Source organism: Ochotona curzoniae, unplaced genomic scaffold (assembly GCF_017591425.1).
Source record: "Ochotona curzoniae isolate NIBS_2020 unplaced genomic scaffold, NIBS_Ocur_1.0 scaffold_3208, whole genome shotgun sequence".
Lineage (NCBI taxonomy): Eukaryota > Metazoa > Chordata > Mammalia > Lagomorpha > Ochotonidae > Ochotona > Ochotona curzoniae.
Genome location: NW_024467106.1, coordinates 52,773,952 through 52,795,701, shown reverse-complemented (window position 1 = coordinate 52,795,701; position 21,750 = coordinate 52,773,952). Strand labels below are relative to the sequence as shown.

General features: G+C 44.9%; 1 protein-coding gene across 3 annotated transcripts in view; it reads left to right on the top strand.

Annotated features, from left to right (window-relative positions):
• The window catches only part of KDM4C (lysine demethylase 4C), a 281,603-nt gene that overhangs the window by 7,031 nt on the left and 252,822 nt on the right, over window positions 1-21,750 (top strand). For all 3 annotated transcript variants that reach the window (XM_040963735.1, XM_040963734.1, XM_040963733.1), the window contains exon 2: window positions 16,949-17,109. In XM_040963735.1, coding sequence (XP_040819669.1) covers window positions 16,966-17,109 — 144 coding nt within the window. In that variant the 5' untranslated portion in view covers window positions 16,949-16,965. The remainder of the gene's footprint in view (window positions 1-16,948; window positions 17,110-21,750) is intronic.

Here is a 21,750-nt window from a genome sequence, read left to right as displayed (position 1 = left end):
AACCAGGTCTGTTCCAAGCTATATATCTTACACATGCCAGTGGTTGCTCTGACCCAACTTGGCATAGTCCCTCACCTGTCATGGTTTAGCCTGGCTTGACCCGGCCTGCCCCAAGTCCCACCATTTGCTGGCAGGTGCTGGAACCTGGCCCTGCTCCATCTGCTCCAATCCCTGGCTCATGCAGATTGGTATGTGTGACAGCCGAGCCCAGCATGACCTGTTCTGCAGCCTGGTTTTTGCTCTTGCAGGTGAGCTAAGGTTGTTTGGCCCTGGCTGGTCTGCCCCCTCCAAAACCAACCCATATATTAGCCAATTGTTGGATTTACCCTACCCAGGCTGCCCAACACCGAGGCCTGAAACAGGTGCTCACCAACGGGAGCTGTGACCCCAGTAGGGGACTTTCCCAGGTTCCCCCACTTGGCCAACTCCCTGATCCTCACATACTCTAGCAAATGCTAGGCCCTTTTCTGGCATAGGCTGCCCCTCTGTCTTGGCATTTGCATTGTTATGGCCTGGCCCGCTCCATAACCCTGTTTTAGGATGCACATACAGGTGCTTGCAGCTTGCAACTGCCCAGCCTATTCTTAGCCCCAGTACCTGTGAGTGTTAGCAGTTCCGTGTGCACACCTAGTTCAGCCCATCACCACCCCAACTCTTGGGCTGACTAGTGGGACTTATATTTCCAGAGGTTTCCCACTTATCCATCCCCTGCAGAATTTACACCCTGACATGTTCTCTCGTTGCTGTTATGGTCAAGGCCCTGCCTAATGGAACCATAATCCCCATTTCTGACACTCAGTACAGGGATCTACCCTGCCACTAGGCCCCCCAGCTCATTGCTTTCTTGTGGCAGCTTGAGGAGTTGGCGATTTTTCCTGTGCTAACAATAGCCCTTCACAGGACTCCCATTGGGCTGGTGTAACAGTCCTGATATCCCATACAAATCTTCAGACCCTCCCCTCCAAAACCACCAGGTCCATCCCATACGCTTACCCTACAAAGTAACAGTGATTCCGTTGCTGAGAGTCCAAACAGATTCATTCCTCACCAATATGTACTTGGCCTTATCCAAGCTACCCTAGCAGCATTACATATCTCCAAAATCCTAGAGCTCGCCACCGGGTGGCTGGACAGCTAGCAGGTGTGCCACTTGGTGCACTGGCCTCCCAAAGTCCAGGACTCGCTCACCACGTGGCAGAGATGGCCATGGCCAGGGCTGCAAGTATTGAGTCCAACCTGGCTCAGGTATCCCCAGCAGCTTTCATGCTGCTGGAAGCCCATCAGCTGTCCCCCAAGCTTCTGCACCTTCATCACTGCTGCCTTGGAAAGACATGGGATCAGTGGGCTCATCTCCACCTGTCTGAACTGTTTCTTCTTGAAGATCTTTTCAAATGAGAAGTATATAGTTGCCCTTGACCTCAGGCACTTAAAATTTCCACAGTATCTGACACAGTCCTAAGATCCATCCCTCCCCCCAGGCCATTTCTAGATAGTTCTTTTCCTCTTTATGCATTGACTTTTCTTTTTTTTTTTTTTAAATAGGATGTTTATAGCTATTTTTCTGCTAAACTGATTTTCTCTCATTTTCTCTTTTCCCTTACTGTCTTTCCTGATTCTGTGAATGGTATGAGAAGACTTCAACAAGTTTATTGAAAATGGATTTAAAAGCTCATCTTGATATAGAAATTTTTAGAAATCCTTACATAGTTTTTTCATATTTGCTTTTCATGAGCTTTTTGAAGAACTCTCGTGTATGGACTCAGAGAATCCTCATCTGTACCTCATCCCAATCTAAATCCTTTTTCTTACTTTTGTTCTATTTTAACACTAAGTGCAGTTTATAATTGTGTTTATGTGGTCCTCATACAAACAAGTTGAAGCTGTAGCCTAGTTGGGGTGACTCCCCATAACCTCCACCAGTTCTGCCCCCCAACCCTGGTCCTTGCGTGCCAGTATGTACCGCAGCTTGTCGTCTGTCCCACATCCCATTTAGCTCACTCCGTACATTCAATGGCACGAAGCCTAGATCCAACCCAACCAACAACTGTCCAGCCCATACACCTAGGGCATTGCCTTTACTGTCAGCTACCCCTGCCCATCCCTGGTTTTCGTGTGTCCGGTGAGAGGTAACCCTGAGGATGCCCACTATATCCCTTCACCACAGCCACTCCTCGCATTATGTACTCACCAGAAGTAGTTTCAGCATTTTGACTTGATAGAATTAGCTCCCAGTGACAGCCTCTGCCAGTTAATGCTGCACTAAGCCCAACTAAACCCTCATCCACTCTAATATTTGCTCACCAGTCAGCCTCCACCATGGCCCTTCCCTTAACTACTCACATGAGTCCCAGTGTATAGCCCATGCCTAGTCTGATCTCCACCATCCCAACTCACCTTTCCAGTGAATTAAGTTGACCACAAGCAGGTGAGCCCACATCCCCTGCCGGCTTTGCCGCCTCACCTTGATTATCATGTGTGCTGTTTTGGGCTCTGCCAACCACATCTGTACGGCTGCATCTCCACCTTGGCATTCTTTAATGTTACTGGTATGTTACAACCGAAACCCACTCGAACCTACACTCTGTCTGGTGCTTGGATTCCCACGGTGATTAGCAGTTCATCCTGGTCCTGTCCCCCAAACACATGCCATGTGGTATGCCAGTGGATAATTCCATGCCTTTCTGGGTTGTTTCCATTGTTTCTTGTGCTTATCTGCATGGACTGTGTCCTGCCAGAGATAGCCCCAGCTCCTCCATCAAAACCCTTCCATGCCATATTTTGCACCATACCAGGGGGTCCAAGAGCCAGCCCTACCACAGTGTACCACCAGCCAGCAGGAGCCGTGCTTTTCCTGACTAGCCCTTTCAACCCATTGTTCTTACGTTGATTTTCAACCCACCATGGCTCTTTCCATACCCCCAAATAGCTCACACATGGTTCATAAGGCTGAACCTAGCCTAGTCTGTCCCTACATCTACCCTGTCCTCCAAGCCCAAGATGTGTATGGAGTCTGCGCCACGCTTGGTGCTTCCAGTCCCATCCACACTTGTGCAAAGTGAGACTTACATTTGTACCTGATCAGACCAGCCGCAATCTCTAGCCCCTTCGTTTTTTGGAAATTCAAACTCCATCTAGTTGTCCCCTTACTCAGCTCCTCCCCAACCGGCCTATCATCCCTCCTTGAGATCATGTTCACCAGTGGTTGCTTGACTCCAGCTTGGCCAGGCCCACTCATTATTCCTGGCCCCATATATGCTGTGGCTTAGCGTCCCTGCTCATTAATCATATACCGACCTACCTTGTATACCTGTGCCCAACCTGATTTCCCTTAGTTTCTTGTAGTTAAGGTTTGTTTGCCCGCCCTTCTGCTCCCTTCCAGTGCTAGCCCCACCCCCCACATCCTGTTTTAAGATGCAGATTCAGAGTGTGCTCTCTTTGACCTGCCCTAGATGTTATGGTCCTTTCCTGTGATGATGGCAGGTGCATGTCCTCACCTAGCTTATCCACACAACCCCAGCTTGCAAGCAACCTGGGGACTTGTATTTCCCAGGTTGCCCCACACAACCCTATGATCTATCCCCCAGACCATGTACTCACGAGTGCTGGATATGACCCCTTGACCCTGCAAATTTGACCACATCACCCACCCAGTTGGGTAAGGACGTACACACTGGCAAGAGGGCCCCATCCATAAGCTTTGTGTGGGCTGGAAGTGGTGCTCATGATGTTCTAGGCTAACAGCCCTCACTGGATTCCTAATTGGCTGTGAATCTGTCTAACCCTAATTATCATCTGGATACTTCCCCCAAACCACCAGTCTCATCCCCACACAGCCTGAAAAAACTTTCATGATCAACCCAAAATTCACTTACTCCCTATACTAAAACTGCCTTAGTCATGGTACCCCAGTCAACAACTACTAATCATAAAAACCCCAGAGTTCACTGCCGGTGCCACAGGCAAAGCATGCACAGATTGGTGAACTGGCCACTCAAGCCGAGACTTTGTTCACTGCAATTCCAAGCATGTCTTTGTGTGAGTCCCAAGCATTGGTCCCCCCCAGCAGGGGCACTCCCCAGCACCACACGCAGGAGCTGCAGTTCCCCCAACCCAAGCCGAACCGACTTCTTCTGGTTTGATTAGGCTCAACTCAGGCTGATGCCCAGCTTGGGATAAATCACAGCTGACAAGATCTTCCTCTCTATTTCTCTTCTCTGTATATACCCAATTTTCCTCCTGTGGTGCTAACATCTCCTGTATCTTTTCTTATGATCCAGGCCCGGGCTAATGTGCCTGGGAAGACAGTGGAAATGACTTTAATGTTGGGCTGTTGCTGGCCATGTGGGAGACCGGACAGTTTCGGACTCCTGGGTTTGGCCTGGCTCAGCTCTGGCTATTGCTTTCCTGAGTGTATTAGCAGGGAGCAGAATGAGAAATGGAGAAGCCAGGACTTGAACCAGCACCCATTTGGAATGCTGTCATGGTTAACCATCACAGTGCCAGCCTTAGTTTTCTTTTATTCAAATCCCACTTAGGGCTCATCTCAAAATGCCTCTTCTGTAAGTCTTCTAATTATCCATCTGTGATCATTCCCAAGAATTCTTTTAACATTTATGTTAGTCCCTTCAATCTACACTGAAGTTTATATTACCTTTATTTGCCAATTCTGCTTGCGTCCCTCATCTTTCAAGGCAAAGAGGAAGGACTCTGGTGGGTCTAACCTTTTTGTGTTGTCGATTTCCTTCTGACCCTAGAGGATTTCTTTTTACTTTCGTCTCTTGTATCCAGAGCAGAATAAAAGCTGAATTCAAGTATCCAAGCCTTCTCTCTGCCTTCTTGCCCTGTTAGTTCTCCTTAGCAAACTCTGAGTAATACCAAGTTTATAATTTTCAAAGCTGTGTGGTCTTTAGTGAGTTTGATCTCTTGATGTTCATACTAAGTGCTTAGATGTTAATAGCCTCAGTTTTTAGTAATAAAACATTCTTGCTTCTGCTTCAACCCCATACTTAAAGGGTCGTGTCTTAATATAACATTGTGGCCAACTTCTCTTGATCTTTTCCAATGTAGATATAGCTCTTTGGATAGTCAGAGCTTCTGTTTACATTCCTGAATTAATGTTCTTATTTTTATCGGTTTTTCTTTTTTTCGTCTTTGGGTTAGCTCAGTAATATTATTTAGCAGATTCTTTGATATACTTTTTAAAAAAGATTTATTTATTTTTATTGGAAAGGCAGATTAACAGAGAGAAGGAGAGACAGAGAGGAAGATTTTCCGTCCACTGGCTCACTCCCTAAGAGGCCATAAGGCCGGAGCTGAGCCAACCTGAAGCCAGGAGCTTCTTCTGGATCTCCCATGCGGATGCAGGGTCCCAAGGCTTTGGGCCATCCTCGACTGCTTTCCCAGGCCACAAGCAGGGAATTGGAAGGGAAGTGGAGCATCCAGGATACAAACCGTGTGGGATCCCAGTGCATGCAAGGTGAGGACTTCAGTCACTAGGCTCCTGTTTTGGGACAATACATTTTTAAAAAATATGTTTTCTAAGATTTATTTGTTTTTATTGGAAGGAAGCTCAGATTTCTGTAGAGAAGGAGAGATGGAGAGATATTCTAACCACTGATTAATGCCCCAAATGACCACAATATCTTGAGCTGAGCTGATCTGAAGCCAAGATCTTCTTTGGGTCTCCCATGTGGGTACAGGGTCCCAAGGCTTTTGGCCATCCTCTACTGCTTTCCCAGGCCACAAGCAGGGATCTGAATGGGGAGTGAAGCAGCAGGGACACGAACTGGAATCCATTTTGTGTCCTGATGCTTGCAAAGTGAAGATTTAGCCTATTCAGCCATTCCTCCTGGCCCTGATAAACTTTTTTGTTTAGCTATAGGAACAGAAATGTCACCTGGATGAATGAATTGTTTAGGAAGAATAGTTAGAAAGACCTGAGAACCTGTATGCATTGGAGGACAATAATGGGATTAATTTTCTTGAATGTCAAGCTGAAGAATTTGAAGTGAAAGTGGTTTGCAGTTGCAGGCTATTTACTTATTTAATGGGGCAATGGTTGGCCAAGTGCAGGCCAGCCAATCTGCAAGTACTATGGCTCTTGAATGCGTCAGTGGCTACAGTCGCTTAGCCCAAGCTGATGCTTACCCTTTCCCAGCTTACGTGCAGGCCAACGGTAGTTGTGGCCCTGCCCAGCCTGCTCCATTCCCAGCCCCAGTTCTCACGCTTACCAGTGGGAGCAATGCTCCTTGATGCCCCACTACTGAACATTCCCCAGGCCCAAGCCATCCTATCTTACATGTGCTAGTGGGAGCTGTGGCCCAGTCTGGCATGGCCTCCCTCACCTTGACACTTGCTGCTGGGTGTTGTAGCCTGGCCCGACCCTACCTGCCTCCATACACCTAGTTCCGGCTCATGCTGGTGGCTGCTACAACTTAGCTCAGCCTGGACTTCCCCCAGTCCTGGCGCTAATGTGAACTGTCTGGTGTTGCAGCCCAGCTGGACCTCTTCTGCACCTGTGCTGGTTCTCACATCTGCCAGAGGTTGCTGTGAACCGGTCAAACCTGGCTTGCCTATAGACTTGACCCACACATATGCCGATGGGTACTGTAATATCCTGGTGTGATCTGGGCTGCTCATTTGCAGGGACTGCATCCTGACAGGGAAGTTCCCCAAGCTCCCATATCAAGTCACTTCCCAGATCTCATGCACACTGGTGAGTGCTTGGCCCAGCCTGACTTGGCCTACCTCCTGTCCTGTCAGGAACAGCAGGCTTTTCCGACTGGCCCACCCATTCCAGCTCTTACTGTTGGTTGCTACAGCTCAGTCCTGCCTGTTCTGTACCCAGACACAGCTCTCATGTGGTTCAGCAGGTGCCAAGACCTAGCCCAGTCCATCCTGTGACCACCCTGGCTCTCACAAGCACCAGCAGGTGCTGGAGTCTAGCCCAGTGTGGCACACCCCAGAACCAGTCCATGCATGTTGACGGACTGCAGTCATGTCCAGCCTAGTTCACTGCTCCCATTCTGTCTCGCGCTTACCAATGGGAACCACAACCTAGCCAGGGCATCCTCTGAGCCCATTCCTCATCTTGACCTTTGCCATTAGATGTTGTAACCAGACTCACCCAGTCTCAGCTCTTGCTGGTGGGTGCTGCAGCCTAGCCCTGTCCAGTCTGCCCCCATCTCTGGCTTTCATGCCAACTGGTAGGTGCGATAGCTTAGCCCAGCAGGGCCCGCACTCTATCCTGGCTCCTGCACATGCCAGTGAGCTAAGGTTGGCTCTACCCTTCCCGAATTCCCCCTGCAAACCTTCCCCCAGAAGCAGGCCTCACATTTGTTGACAAGAATAGCAGCCTTGCCTGGCTTGACCAATACCCAGGCTTGAATCACACTCACCAACTGAGCTATGACTCACTGGAAGACTCCTCCAAATTCGGTCAGAAGGCCTGTTCCCAGACCCAGATCTCATGTGTGTCAGCAGGTTCTGGGTCCTTACTTGGTGTAGTCTACCCCCTCTGTCTCAGCGTTTGGACTGAAGGATGTTGTATTCTGCCTTACCTCACACCCTGTTCTTGGGTGCAGCAGCTGCTGCTGCAGTCTGGATCAGCCCAGCCTGGTCCCAGCCCCAGTACCCATGAGTGTCGAAGGGTTCCATGGTCATGCCCAGCTCAACCTGGCATTACCCGAGCTTTAGAGCAAAGCAGTGGTTATTTCAGTTTCATAAGGGTGAGCCAACATACCTCCAGAAAATGTGCCCCCTTGGTTCTCTTGCATTCTGGTTAGTTTCATGGTTCAGCCTAACTTTACCCATCTCCTGTTCCGACCTCACTGTTGGTTATTGTGATTTAGCCCTGCCAGGTAGGCCCCCAACTCTAGCTTTGGTGTGCACTGGTGGGTGGTGGTCGATACTAACTAGTCCAGCTCAGATCTCCCAAGTAGGCAGGTGCATCGATCTTACCCAGAAAGGTAGTTGACTTCCTCCCTTCAATCCCGCTCAGTCTTGTCCCGCTCTTTTACCTGCAAGTACAGTAGCCTTGTCAGTGGAAATCCCCTAAAAGTCACTTGTCACCTGCAACATACTCCCTCAACTGTCCTTCCTCCCATACATCCCCTTTTCCCCTTCCCTGACCAATCCACTTCCCCTGTGCCCAGGAGCGCATGGGTTCCCCAGCCCAGTCTTCCCAAGCCCGTGTTTCTCGTGGGGTACCATGCTGACAACACATGCTGGCCTGGGCCCCTATCCCTCCACCCACCCAATATCCAAGCACGTTCACAGTTCCCAAAGCCCAGTCCACTGCCACACCCACCAGCATGCTAACCTACGGCTTTCCCATCCCCCACCATCTCATCCTTTATCAAGCACAAGTGGAAATCCCCATGCTCTCTCCACCTGCCCAGGCAGGAGACCATAGGTCTCCACATGCCCCTGCTGGCATCATCCCCTAGGCCCCTGTAAGCCTACATCTCCAGGCCTCCAGGAGCCCGCTCAAGCAGGTTAAAGCTAGGTGCTTTCACCAGCAGAGGCCAGGTGCTGTCACTGGTGGAATAGGCCTCCCCGCTTTTTAGTTTAACTTTTAGATTGTTTAAGTTTATGTGATTCCACAGTTCCAGGTGTGTGTAGAGCTACTGTGTGTACACACACACACACACACACACACACACACACACTCAGAGCCTTTGCTTTTTCTGTTATTGTTTTATTGGTAATTTTAAAAAATTGATCTTGGTCATCTGTCCTGTATGAAAAGTTAGGATATCAAGATCTAGGCAAATCCAGGAAAAAATATTTCATGCCAGGTAGAGCCAAGAATATGTGTGCATGCCTGTTTGTCCTGGGATGTCATTCTCATTCTGAAGAAATGACATTCTACAAGGTGATTCTCAACAGGCTAATCTTCCACCTTTCAGTGCTTGCATCACAAATGGGTGCTTGCTGGAGTCCAGGCTGCTCCACTTCCTGTCCAGCTCTCTGCTTACTGCCTGGGAAAACAGCGGAGGATGGCTGAAGTCCTTGGGACCCTGTGGCCACATGGGAGATCTGGAAGAAGCTTCTGGCTCCTGGTTCCTGGTTTCAAATCAGCTCAACTCTGGCAACTGTGGCTATTTGGGAAGTGAACCAGCAGATCGAAAATCTTTCCCCTCCTTTTATCTTTCTCTGTAGATTTGCCTTTCAACTAAAAGTAAATCAGTGTATTTTTTTTAAAAGAAATGGGAAATGACATTCTAAATTCTACATAATTGTTAAGCATGTCAGATCCTTAGTGAATAAGAGAAGGGAAAGCCTTCTGCAGTTTGCCTAGAAAGGTGACTTTAGTTTGTTCCCATCTGTCAAGGTGTCAAAGGGACGTGATTTGAGATTGTGAGTTGGCTGATGTAGATGGGTGGAGAGATTTTGCTGACTTCATTCATTTGTCCTTAGGAACCTTCCCACTGGGACCCGGCCTAGAATATCTCAGCTGAAGTAAAAGAAACTTCTGTACAGATTCACTTGTTGCTTTGACTCTTCTGTCTCAGAATGAGCTCTCTGAATTCCCTTTTCTCCTTCCTGTCCTTGGTTTGTACAGGTCAGCAGAGCAAGATGGAGTGGCATTCTGAATGGGACCAAGAATATAGAAGCAAAGCCAGGCAAGAGAGATCCTTTGGCCATGAGCTTGGTTGTGCTGTGTTGCTTTCTTACTTAGGTTCAGGCTTGTGTTATCCTGGGATGGTAGACTAGGACAGCCTTTAAGACCCTGCTGTGATTCAGTACCTGGAGCTGTGTACTCTTGTCTAGTGTAGAGTTTTTGGGAGTGATCTGTCACTCCCGTTGAACTTCCATGTGGAGAAATATTTGAGAAAGATAAGGTTAGATGGAGGGTCAGGTTATTATGAACTTCACTCTTTTTTTCTTTTTTTAAAGATTTATTTATTTATTGGAAAGTCAGATATACAGAGAGGAAGATCTTCCGTCCCCAAGTGAGCACAACGGCCGATGCTATGCCGATCTAAAAGCCAGGATCCAGGAACTTTTTCTGGGTCTCCTGCATGGGTGTCCAGGGTCCCAAGGCTTTGGACCATCCTCGACTGCTTTCCCAGGCCACAAGCAGGGAGCTGGATGGGAAGTGGAGCTGCCGGGATTAGAACTGGCGCCCATATGGGATCCTGGCACATTCAAGGCGAGGACTTTAGCAGCTAGGCCACTGCGCCGGGCCCGAACTTCACTCTTGATAAAGCTGGGACTGTTTAGAGACCTTGTTCCTCTTTGTTGCCTGTGTAGTTTACTAGGGCTGCTGCAGCAAATTGCTTACGAGGTTGGATGACTTAAAACCAGAGAAAGGTTTTCTCTCACAGTTCTGGAGGCTAAAAGGCCAGAATCAAGGAGTCAGCAGGCCAATGAAAATGCTTTTCCCTTAGCTTCTCGTACTTTGCAGCAACCCTTGGCATTTCATGGCTTGTAGCTGCATGACTCCAGCCTCTGCCTCGAGCTCCATGGAGTTCTTTTCCCTCCATTTCTGTTTATTCTGGAAAGGACACCTGGCATTCAGTTACAGCCACCCTAGCTAACTTAACTTGATTATATTTGCAAAGACCCTCTTTCCAAATAAGATCACACTCACAAAGTATTGAGGATGAGGTTTCAGCTTATCTCTTTGAGGGATGCTGATCAACCTATAACATTTAACCAGAGCATCAGTAAGGCAGAAACTTGCTTGGCACACCATGCAAGCAAATTCGGTGAGCTTCACCATTGGGACTGGAGGGTCAGACTCAACTGTCACCATTGAATAGCTTTGTATGCTTAGTTTCTTTTTATAATATTTATGATATGAGATGATATGAAATTCGTAATATCATTGTAGGAAAGGAAGGTTGAGTGAAAGCTGGAGTCTTGTTATGGGACGAGCGCAGTGTTCCAACACTAGCATAGAGGCTTGGTGAGCCTTGGTTCTTTTCTTGTTCTAACCCAAAGCACCATCTGAGTGAGTGAGTGCTGCGTCTCCCAGGGGGCTGTGCTTTACGGTCAGCCTGACGTGCTTTCTTCAGAGGCAGTCAGCAGCGCAGATCAGTTCTTTGGCCAGCTCTGTTGGAGAATCTACACTTGATCTTAGCCAAAAGGCCGAGAAGAGAAGTGATTCTGTTCGAGAAACTCCCATTAAGAGAGCAATCGCAGAATTTGCTTTAAATTGGGAAGCATAAACTAGCAGTACAGTTGTACACATGGAAATCATTATTGGATAGTATTTTGCATTTGTCAGGGAAGCCTCCGCTTTGGTGTCTTTCATGAAGAAATAAAGGTAGAATAGAACAGATGTAAAACAGGTAAAAATATTCAGAAATGAAGACTGAGGGAATTAGGGGAGTTAATGCAGGACTTTTCTTAAGTGGAAAAGATTTTTAGCTTGTTAAAAAAATTATCAGGCTATGTAATAAAAATAACATTCTTTGTTGTCGAGACCATTGATGGCCAGCTGTGTCTCTGTAACACAGTGAAGTCCCCACCAGAGCTTCTGCTGCCATTTACTTTAGGGATTCACTCTCTAAAGAGGTGCAGTGTAGCCTTTAAAAGTGAGTATTGCATCACCTGAAAATCACAGTGGTGGCTCCTGGAAAATATAACAACAGTCATTTTCTATACAACAAATTACTGCAAGACCATTATAACTTAGTTTCTTTTGTTAAAAAAAAATAGGTAAGAAACAAAGGAACTGGGAGTATAATTGGAGTAGCATGATTGTGTTTTAGGAGGATAAATGTGAATTAGCAACAGAATTTTTTGGTAAGATTTATTTTTATTGATTTTAAAGACAGCTACAGAGACAGGGAGACAGACATCTAATTGGCACCAGGTGGCTGGAGTTACAGGTGTTGGCTTAACTGATAGACCATAGTGCTGGCCCTGAGGAACAGAAAATTTATGAACTAACTTTTAAGGGTAAGTAATATAAATAATTGAAGAAGAAAAAAAAGTGGTTCTAGGTTTCCAAAGATGATCAAGATCACTGAAAGGTCAAGAAACGAAATTGAACATTAATCCTTTTTTCCCCGGCAAATTGACAAAAATCTAGGTGGTATGGTTAAAGTTAAAATTTAGGTACTTTAATCTTTTATATTTAACGATAATATTAATTTTATGGATTGAAAAAGACCTGAAACCCAAGCACTTAATTAAAACCCATAGCACCTAACTGACCGTTTTATATCCGTGGGGTTTGTAGGTGAATTCCTTTTGTGTAGTCAAAGGAATGGTAATGCTAGGAAGGGGTGAAGTTTATTTCCTAGATCAGTTAGCAAACTATGTCAACTCTAATTACTATTGATTGTCTTTATATCTTAATAGTGTTTGTGCCTCAGTTCTTGTGAGGCCCATTGTTTGGATGGGAAATGCTGAAATCTGTTTCATTTACTTTTGTCAGGATTTTTTTTTTTTTTAGTTAGTGCTACACATAATGTGTGTGAGAGTGCTGGTTCACACCTCAAATCGTTGTAGTGGCCATAGCTGGCGCAGTCTGAAGTCAGGAGTCTTCTACATGGGTGCAGGGGTCCAGGACTGGGGCCATCTTCTGCTGCTTTCCTAGGCGCATTAGCAGGGAGCTGGATCAGAAATGGAGATACTGGGACTCAATCCCTTTCCCACACTGGATTTGGATTTCCCGTATTGCATTTGGCACTTCAGGTGGTTCTTCAGGTGGCTATGCCATAGCACCTGCCCCTTGTCAAGATACTTTGCTCAGAGTATCTGCTGGCTGACCGCTTGTCACTGCTTGCTTTAGGTCCAGCTGTGGCTATTTGATCTTCCTGGCTTAGTGTAAATTGCCTCTTTGCTCATCTCCCCGCTTCTGTCCTTGACCTTTTTTGTATGCGGCAGCCAAACAGGAAAAGCATGGTACCACTTAACACTTTGCTTCGAACTCCGTTTGAAATTCTCTGGAAGATGTAGCTCAGAGAGTATTGTCATTTCCTTGAACAGAAGTGGATGTCTGAGTAGCAAGAACTAAACAGATGAGATTTCTCCTCCCTTTTGGGTACACATTTCTCACCCTTCTTTTTGGATACTGAGTTCCATCTACACTTAGATCATTTCTATTCCTTTTAAGAATCATTTGCTTGTTTGAAAGGTAGAGACATAGGGAGAGAGGGATGGAATGCAGTAGTGAGGGTTGTAGGGAGAGTGTGTGTGTCGGAGTTAGGTCAGACTGAAGCCAGGATCCAGGAACTCCTTCCAGATCTGCCACTCGTGGCAGGGAAACAAGAACTGGGGATATCATTTGTTACTTTCCCAGGTAGCTTAACAGGAGGTTGGAATGGAAGCAGAGCAGCTGAGACTTGTGTGGAAAGCAGTGGCTTAGCTTGCTCTGCCATCACGCAGCCCTGCTGCTTTGCTACTCCTTGGAGAGCCAGAGCTGTTGCAGCAGCCTGAAATGAGCTTCTTCCAGATTTCTGTGTAATTAATTCCTCCTTCAGTTCTCTGTTTTTCTTTCATTTGCCTTCCTCCGTAGCCACCTTCTGCAGTCACCTTAGCCCTCTCCTCATAGCCCTTCCTATTCAGTATTAGGACTTTTTTCTTTCCTAGTGGATGCCTGCTCAGCACCTAGGCATCCAGTAACTTCACTGCGTGGTTATCTGGATTTCCAGTTTGTTCTCTAGTGGCTTCTTTCTCTACCCTGAGGGATATTCTGGGCACTCAATGGCTGGAGGAAATGAAACTGCTCTGGTGTAACCAATGTGTTGGGAGAGGTTACCTGTGTGCTTCTTATCTCTGCTCACTACTCAGGTTTTGAAATTTTTGCCCTAAGATTTATTTTATTTTTATTGAAAAGTCAGATATACAGAGAGAAAGATCTTCTGTCCATTGATTTACTCCCCAAGCGGCCACAGAGGCTGGAGCTGCACCTATTTGAAGCCCAGAGCGTCTTCCAGGTCTTCCATGCGGGTACAGGGTCTCAAGTCTTTGCGCTGTCCTTGACTGCTTTCTCAGGCCACAGGCAGGGAGCTGGATGGGAATCGGGGCCTCTGGGACACGAACTGACACCCATATGGGATCCAGGCACATCCAAGGCAAGGACTTTAGCCACTAGGCCACGCTGCACGGGCCCAATTTTTGATATTCTTTACGAGTTAAAGGTTAGAATGACAGTGGGGGAAGGGGCAGAGGAGGGAAAGAAACAGACAACTTCCATCTGCTGGTTCACTCCCCAGTGGCTGTACTTGAATCTAGAAACTTACCACATCTGTGTTTCCTGCATGGGTGGCAGGGGCCCAAGCACTTGAGCTGTTGTATGCTATTTTCCTAGCTGTATTAGCAAGGAGCTGGATCAGAAGCAGAGCTCATGGGACTTGAACTGGCACTCTGATGTGGGATGTCAGTGTCCTAAGCAGTGTCTAGGACTGCTGTACTGCAGTGCCCACCGCTCTAAGTAACTTTTCTGTTTGGAACCAATGCTTTTTCTCCCATCCAAGTACTAACCAGGCCCGACCCTGCTTAGCTTCTGAGATCAGACGAGATTGGGCGCGTTCAGGGAGGCATGGCCGTAGACCAATGCTTTTTCTAATGTGGCTTGTTTTATATGAATGTTTTAACATTGGGAGCTTTTCTTTTGTTCAGCTGGCAACTAACTTTTGAAGCGGATACAGTTGAGATAGGCTGGGGCTGGAATTTATGGCAGAACCTAGAGATTGTGAACGTGTCTTTCTCTTGAGAAGCTGATTGGTGTGTGGTTGGAAGTGTCAGCTCTTAGGATGACAACGTGCTGTAATGAGGAACGCAGAGGAAGGTGGGAACACTGGGATGGTCACCCAGGTCCCTGCGGGAGGGTGAGAATCTGAGGGGTGGGCAGGAACTGTCAAGGTGAGGGCAGCGGGCGAAGGAAAGGGATGCTTTTTTTTATGAGGACATCAAGAGCTTCCCTTGTTTTGAGAAGCACCCACAGTGATTACAGCTGCCCTCTGTAACTGCAGCTTCTGCATCCATGCATTCATAACCAGGGAGGGAAAATTTTGGGGGGAAAAAACCCCGCAAAAATGCTAGACTGCATTTTATAGGCTTTATATTTTTCTGTTATTGTTCCCCAAACAATATAGTTAGTGTGTGTTTACCTAGCGTCTGCATTGTGTTGGGTATTGAGAGATGATTTGAAGTGTGGAAAGGAGAGGCATAGGTCATATGTAAATACTTTGTCATTTTTATTTGAAAGATTTTAAGAGACTTGAGTTCACAAGTCCTGGAAGCAATCCTTTAGGGATCCCAAGAGCAGCCGGACAGCGTAGCTGCTGGTGGCTGAGGCCGTGGGAGTTGTGGCAGTACCAGAAGTGGCTGCTTCTAAAGGAGCGTGTTTACAGAATGAAAATTTATCTGGCAGAGTGTTTGCTCCTTTGGTTTATAAATTCATAAAACATTGCAGGCTTTGATTTTTGTTTTGTTTCGTTTTTATGTTCTTCATAGCTCCTCTCATGTACATTGGGAGCTAGATGGTCATTTAAGCTTTTGTTTTTGTTTATGTGTTTTTGCGTTAAGATACTTGTTTTTACTTGAAAGGCAGAATCACAGAGAAGGGTAGACAGAGAAGATCTTACATCTGCTGGTTCATTCCTGGAATGACTGAAGAGGCTGGGCTGGTGGAAAACCAGGAGCCTGGAACTTTGGGCCTCACATATGAATGCAGGGCCCAAACACTTGGGCCGTCCTGGGCTTTCCCAGGCCATTAGCAGGGAGCTGGCTGGGAAGTGGAGCAGCTGGGCCTGTGCTGCAGGTGGTGATATTACCCACAAGAACAAAGCACTGGCCAATAAACTTTCTCTAAATGAGTGATCATCATATCCCTGCTTGTAGCTTTAGATTTGTTTTGCTTTGTTTTTGCCCTTGATCTGTTTTAACCTCTTATTATCCCGTCACATGTTTTCCTCCTCTTACTCCATCCTTTAGGTCTCAGCTTTTCTTTGCGTCCTAAAATTTAAATGGTTTTTTAGAAAAACATAGAAAGGAAAACTGTTCCAAGTGGGTTTCTGTTTGGGCTGTTAGTCGTCAGGTTCTGTTACTCAATCTGGAAGTATTTTGGTTGGGAGTCCTTCCTGAGGCAGTCATTCCAGCACTTCCCACTCATCTTTGTCTTCCCTCTGTGTGCAGTGAATGGTGCAGGACTCTTCCTGTTCACTGGCAGCACACTTAGTTAGGTCTGTGTTTTCAAAGCAAAACATGCTGTTTGCTTTTCTACTTTGTTTTCCTATAATCTCTGCTCTGAGCTCCAGATGCATGAAGTTCCTCTCCATTCTGACAGTATTTCCAAATATTTCCCATTCTGAAATGCTGTCTTCTAATTCCTCCACCTTTTAAGAAGTCTTACCTCTGCCTTTTTCTGGGAAAATGAGTTCCGATGCACCCAGATGGTATTATTGGGTATTTCAGGTGTATGTTTTTGCATTGAGGACTATTCAGCCTGTAGATGTGAACTTGTATGGTGAGGACAAATCTCTCTTTCTATGTCTTGAGTATGTCAGCCTGGGATCTGGAGGCTCTGCTAGATGGTTTGTAAGTTATGGCCTACCTATTATGACCAGCTGAAAGCACACCTGAGTACACTGTGTCTGAAGGATGTTGAACACCCTCTTCACTTAGATTAGACCTCTGCAGGTGTTGTGTATGAGAGGGAATTGCTTTTTGGAACTGCTACACTAAAGCAACATCTGTTGTGAACTTGCAAAGTTCCATTTCCTCTGATTCTTAGGCGTCCATAGTAAAGGTTGATGAATTTGTGCCAGGAATAGAAGCTTCACAGGTAGAGGGGTATAAAGGCTATTGGTGTTTCAGGCTCCTAGGAGAGGTGAAAAGATGTCCCTAAAAATTGTGGAAAGTGACGGTAAGTAACTCAAAAAGGAGTTCCCGAAGGGAGCCTCATAAGCTATTTGGGAGAAATAACTGCTGACCTTGAGCACCCAGTAATTCAGTGTCGATGATCAAATTGTCTTCTCTGCAGAGACTGTCCCAGCCATCATGGAGGTGGCTGAGGAAGAGAGTCCTCTGAACCCCAGCTGTAAGATAATGGTCTTCCGACCCTCCATGGCAGAGTTCCGGGAGTTCAACAAATACCTCGCGTACATGGAGTCCAAAGGAGCGCATCGAGCAGGTCTTGCTAAGGTGATTTTCCTTTACATGAAGGAACAGTTACTTGGCCTTTAAATTATACTTTTAGGCTTCACGAGGTGGGACATTGTTTCTTTCAAAGGAAGATAGTTGGTATCTTTGTTCTAGTTAATGTATGTGGAGCAATTCATTTCTTAAAGATAATGATCTTATGTTTCTTCTATGGCTTAGTTGTGTTCTAAAGCTTTTTCTGTTTCTCACTCTCTTTTCCCTCTATTTTCCTTCCTTCCTTCCTTCCTTCTTCTTCCTTCCTTCCTGAGACAAAAAAAAAAAAAGATGGCTGGTTCGTGGAAACCAAATGGGTCCATATGTGGGGTTATTCAGTTTTCATATTTTCCATACAGTATAGTGATTTGCCTGAATCTTAACCACTACCTTAAGTGTTCTTTTCTCCCTTGCAATTTTTGCTTCTCCTGTGTTTTTCATTTTCTTTTAAAAATATATACATTTGTCAATGTATAATTTACATATCACATAATATCCTCTTTTAAAGTATTTAATTATGTAACAATGATTTCTAGTTTATTCACACTGTTGTGTCACTACTCTATTGAATTCCCTCACTCTCAGTAGAAACTGCATCCTCATTTATTAGAAACTCCTTATCCCATTCTTTACTATGCACCCCATCCCTAGGTAACCACAAGTCCAGTTTTTTTTTCTCTGTAGATTTGCCTATTTTCTTTTCGGTTATTGGCTGATGAAGAATAGCGATGTCTACTGTATGCTAGAAACCAGGCCAGGTGCTAGGGTGTTTGTGCAAGTGGAGGTAGTGGGGATAGGACCGACCAAGTTCCTGACTCCACGAACTTACATTCCAGTGCTAGTATCTTAGGGTGAGGATATCATTGCATTTAAGGTGTGGAGACGGAAAAAAAGCAAATCCAAGAGCATGGAGGTTAACTTTGGAAGTTAGGGGAGGAATAGAAAGGTAATTAGAGCAGTTGGGACATAGGACAGGGAGGAGAGTTGTAAATGAGGCAAGGATAGAGCTCAGATGTTTTCAGGCTTGTGTGGCCATGAGAAGGCCTTACAGGTCTTATTCCAAGTGCAGTGATAGCTATAAACTGGGAAAGGAAGATACAGTGGTGGTGTGCAAGGAACTGGATGGGAAGTGGAATAGCGGGATATGAACCAGCGCTTATATAGGATGCCAGTACCACAGGGAGGGGTATGATCCTGTTGAGCCATGGTGCTAGCCCCTGTCTATTCTTGTTTTTCTAGGTTCTAGATAATATTGTTAGAAAGTGGTGATGTGAATTACGAAATGTAGGTATTACTATGAATGTTCAGGATCTTAGGCAGGTCACTAAAACCCAAATTGCATGATTAGACTCACAGAATCTCAGTTGGTGCTTTGAAAGAGAGATTGTACGATTCATGCTTTGAACATAATTTGAGATATAATAGAAATCTGTTTTGTCTTAGAACTTTTCCTTGGAAGAATATATTTTATTGCACTTAAGTTTATAATATGTGTTTCTATAGACTTGTCTGCATTATCACAGAAATCCTGTGTCTTGGGGAGCAAACTGCTCAACAGTCCCTGTTTGAAGGGCCTTCTTTGGAATGTCAATTTGTTCTGTGAAGGTTAAGTTGCCTGGAAAGCAGTTGTTAGGAGAGACTTTACAGAACTGTAGGGATAGGCTTTCAGATCCCATCTGCCCCTGATGCTGCCTGCACCCCAGTTCTTGGCTGTTTCTGGTCTTGTCCCTTTGAATCTGTCATTTTGTCTTGTATCGGGTCAAGTCCTTCATAGAAAAGGTTTAAGATGTAAAGGGGTTAAGCATAATAACAGTTAATTAGGTGAGTGTGAATGATAAAAATGGGGCAGAGGAGAGATGAGGAGAAACGAAAGGAAAGTAAACACTTATAATGCATTTGTCTGGTGAGATGTTCTTTGTGTGAGAAGTTAAGGACATGTATGTATTTGGATGCTTTAGCAGCTTAGATGTCCACATTCCATATTGGGCAACCTGGATTCTATACCTACCTCTGATACCTGACTACAGCTTCTTATTAATGCAGACCCTGGAAGTCAGCAGGTGATGATAACTCAAGTTGGGACATCCTGCCCCCCCCCCCCCCAAAGTGGGAGACCCGCTGAATGTCCATCTTCTGGCTTTGGCCCCAGCCTAGTCCTGGGCGTTGTAGGCATTTGGGTAGTGAACCAGCTGATGATGCCTCTTTCTTTCTCTACCATCAAAAAGAAGCTAAGGGTTGCTGGTTTAAAATTAGCTTTGTTTGTTTATTTATGTGTTTGACAGGGTGACAGAGAGGGTGTGAGAGATCAAGAACAAGAGCAGATGAAAGAGAAAGAGCTTCCATCTATTGGTTGACTCCCTACACAGTTAAATTAATGGGCTGGGCCATGCTGAAGTCAGCAACCTTGAATTCCATCTGGGTATCTTGAGTGAGTGGCCGTGGTCCAAATACTTTTCTGTTCTGCAGACACATTAGCAGGAAACTGGATTAGAAGTGGGGGCAGCTGGGACTCGATATTTTACTTGGATATGGCCTGCTGGCATGGCAAGCAAGTTCTTATTCTGCTCTCCTGCCATGCCGGTCTCAAGGTGTTTATTTTTGTTTATTTATTTATTTGTTTATTTTGGTAAGAATTTATTATTTTTACTTCAAAGGTAGAGCTACAGAGAGAAAAATGGAGGGGGGAGGTAGGGGAAGAGAGAGAGGAGCAGAGGAGAGGAGAGAGAACACTTTCCATTCTCTGGGTCACACTTCAAATTGCTGCAGTGGTCAGGGCCAAGCATTTGGACCATCTTGCACTGCTTTCCAAGGCCATTAACAGGGAACTGAATCAGAAGTTGGGAATCGAATCAACGTCCATATAGCAGCTTTACATACTGTGCTATAGCACCTGCCCCGACAAGAATTGCACTAAGATTTTTCGAACCTTACCATTTTCAGATTATTTTGGAGAAAGAAAAAAATTCTTCTTTATTTTAGGAGAGAGTGTTATTTTAGAACTACTGATACAATTTTTACAATGAATTTGCTAGGGTCAGGCTTTATTTGGGTGGGCTGGGTAAGAGTGCTGGGGATGGATGTCTCTCCCTTTCTCTAAGCTATGAATGCAACCCTTTGTCCTATTCGTCCTTTTGTTTCTTGAAGTGGTAAAACATGCTGTGTTCCTCTGAGATTGATAGAATGTCTTGTGGTAGGGTTTTAGAATAGCCTGTTTAGTAACTGTAGAGGATAAAGCAGAAGTGACCTTCTCAAGGGAGCTGCAGGCCCATGGAATACACCTGTGCTACTGGCAGGATTATGCAATAACGTTAATTAGAACTACAATGACAAACCACACCTGAGTCCAGCAGCGTGTAAAACTGACAAAAGTTACAGACATTCATGTATTCAGTCCTGTGCTTATATCTTAATATGTGTTTGATTAAAAAATGAGCTTTTTTTGTCCAATAATTTTTAGCATTTTTTACATAGAGTCATGGGAAGAATTTTACTTATTTTCCCTCTTGTTCTGGAAGAGATAATAATAGCAAATGCACAAAAGTGCACCAGATCAGATAATCTTGTAAAGAACAAGGCTGCGTACATACAGCCCATATGTTAGGCATATCCCTTGAGAGCAGGATATTAAGTGTGTGTTTTCAATAATAGATACTGTTGATGTTTGTATTCTGATCTTTAAAGAACGTACCTTGAAAGAAAGAAAATGTGTAGTATTTCTATGTTGCTGCTAAAAGTTGACAGTAAAATACACATCTTCAGTGCTTTACAAAAAGAATTTGAAGTAAACCACTGTGTCACTGAATTGTATATAAATTAACAGTTACTCATCTCTGGTCAGTCTCCATTTGGTGAAGTTTGACAGCAATCATATATTCAAATCTTACAAAGTTATTGAGTGAAATATAAGATGAAACTCAGAGAATATGTACTGTATGGTTACATTTTCATGTGTTTCAGAAACAAGAGGTTCTTTCACAAGTATAAAATTGAAAGTCCAGTAAGGAAATAGTTGCATTATGACTTGAGTAAGATGGGGATATCTTTGGGGAAGGATACCTTGTGGTTCTAGAGATATGGTCCTTCCAGCCCTTACGGAGCAGATATCCTTATGTGTGCTTTGCACGCATTTACAGAGCTATGTATTTGTGAGTTCTGTTTTCTCTGTGTCTCCTGTGTTTTCCAATAAAGGTTTTAAAACTTGTATTTAAATAATTAAAATAACTTCTAATGATAAAGCATTTAAACTAAATCCTGACCTATTTCTTGACACTTAAATTGTATGAATATAGATTTTTGGTCTTAGTATTATAGATGTTTTCATTGCTAGTGGTTAAATGTTTAGCTACTATGGGAAAGCAGTGGCGTATTGAACCGCCTCTTCCTGCTATTTGATAACTGATACTGCATGTCTGTTCCCAGTCATGTTTCTTTAATGGTGTCATTGGTTAAGTTCAAATTGGTCATTACAAGAGAAGTTATACCAACAGAATAGATAGAAGCTGTAAATGAACGTCTCTCCCACCTTAAGCTGCTTGTTAAACATTTACTAGCATAGCATTGTGCTATTTGCTGTATTACATGAAAGATTTTTATGGGAAATAATATTAACTAAATAAATATTTTCTTATTTTTTTGCATATAAACAGCCTA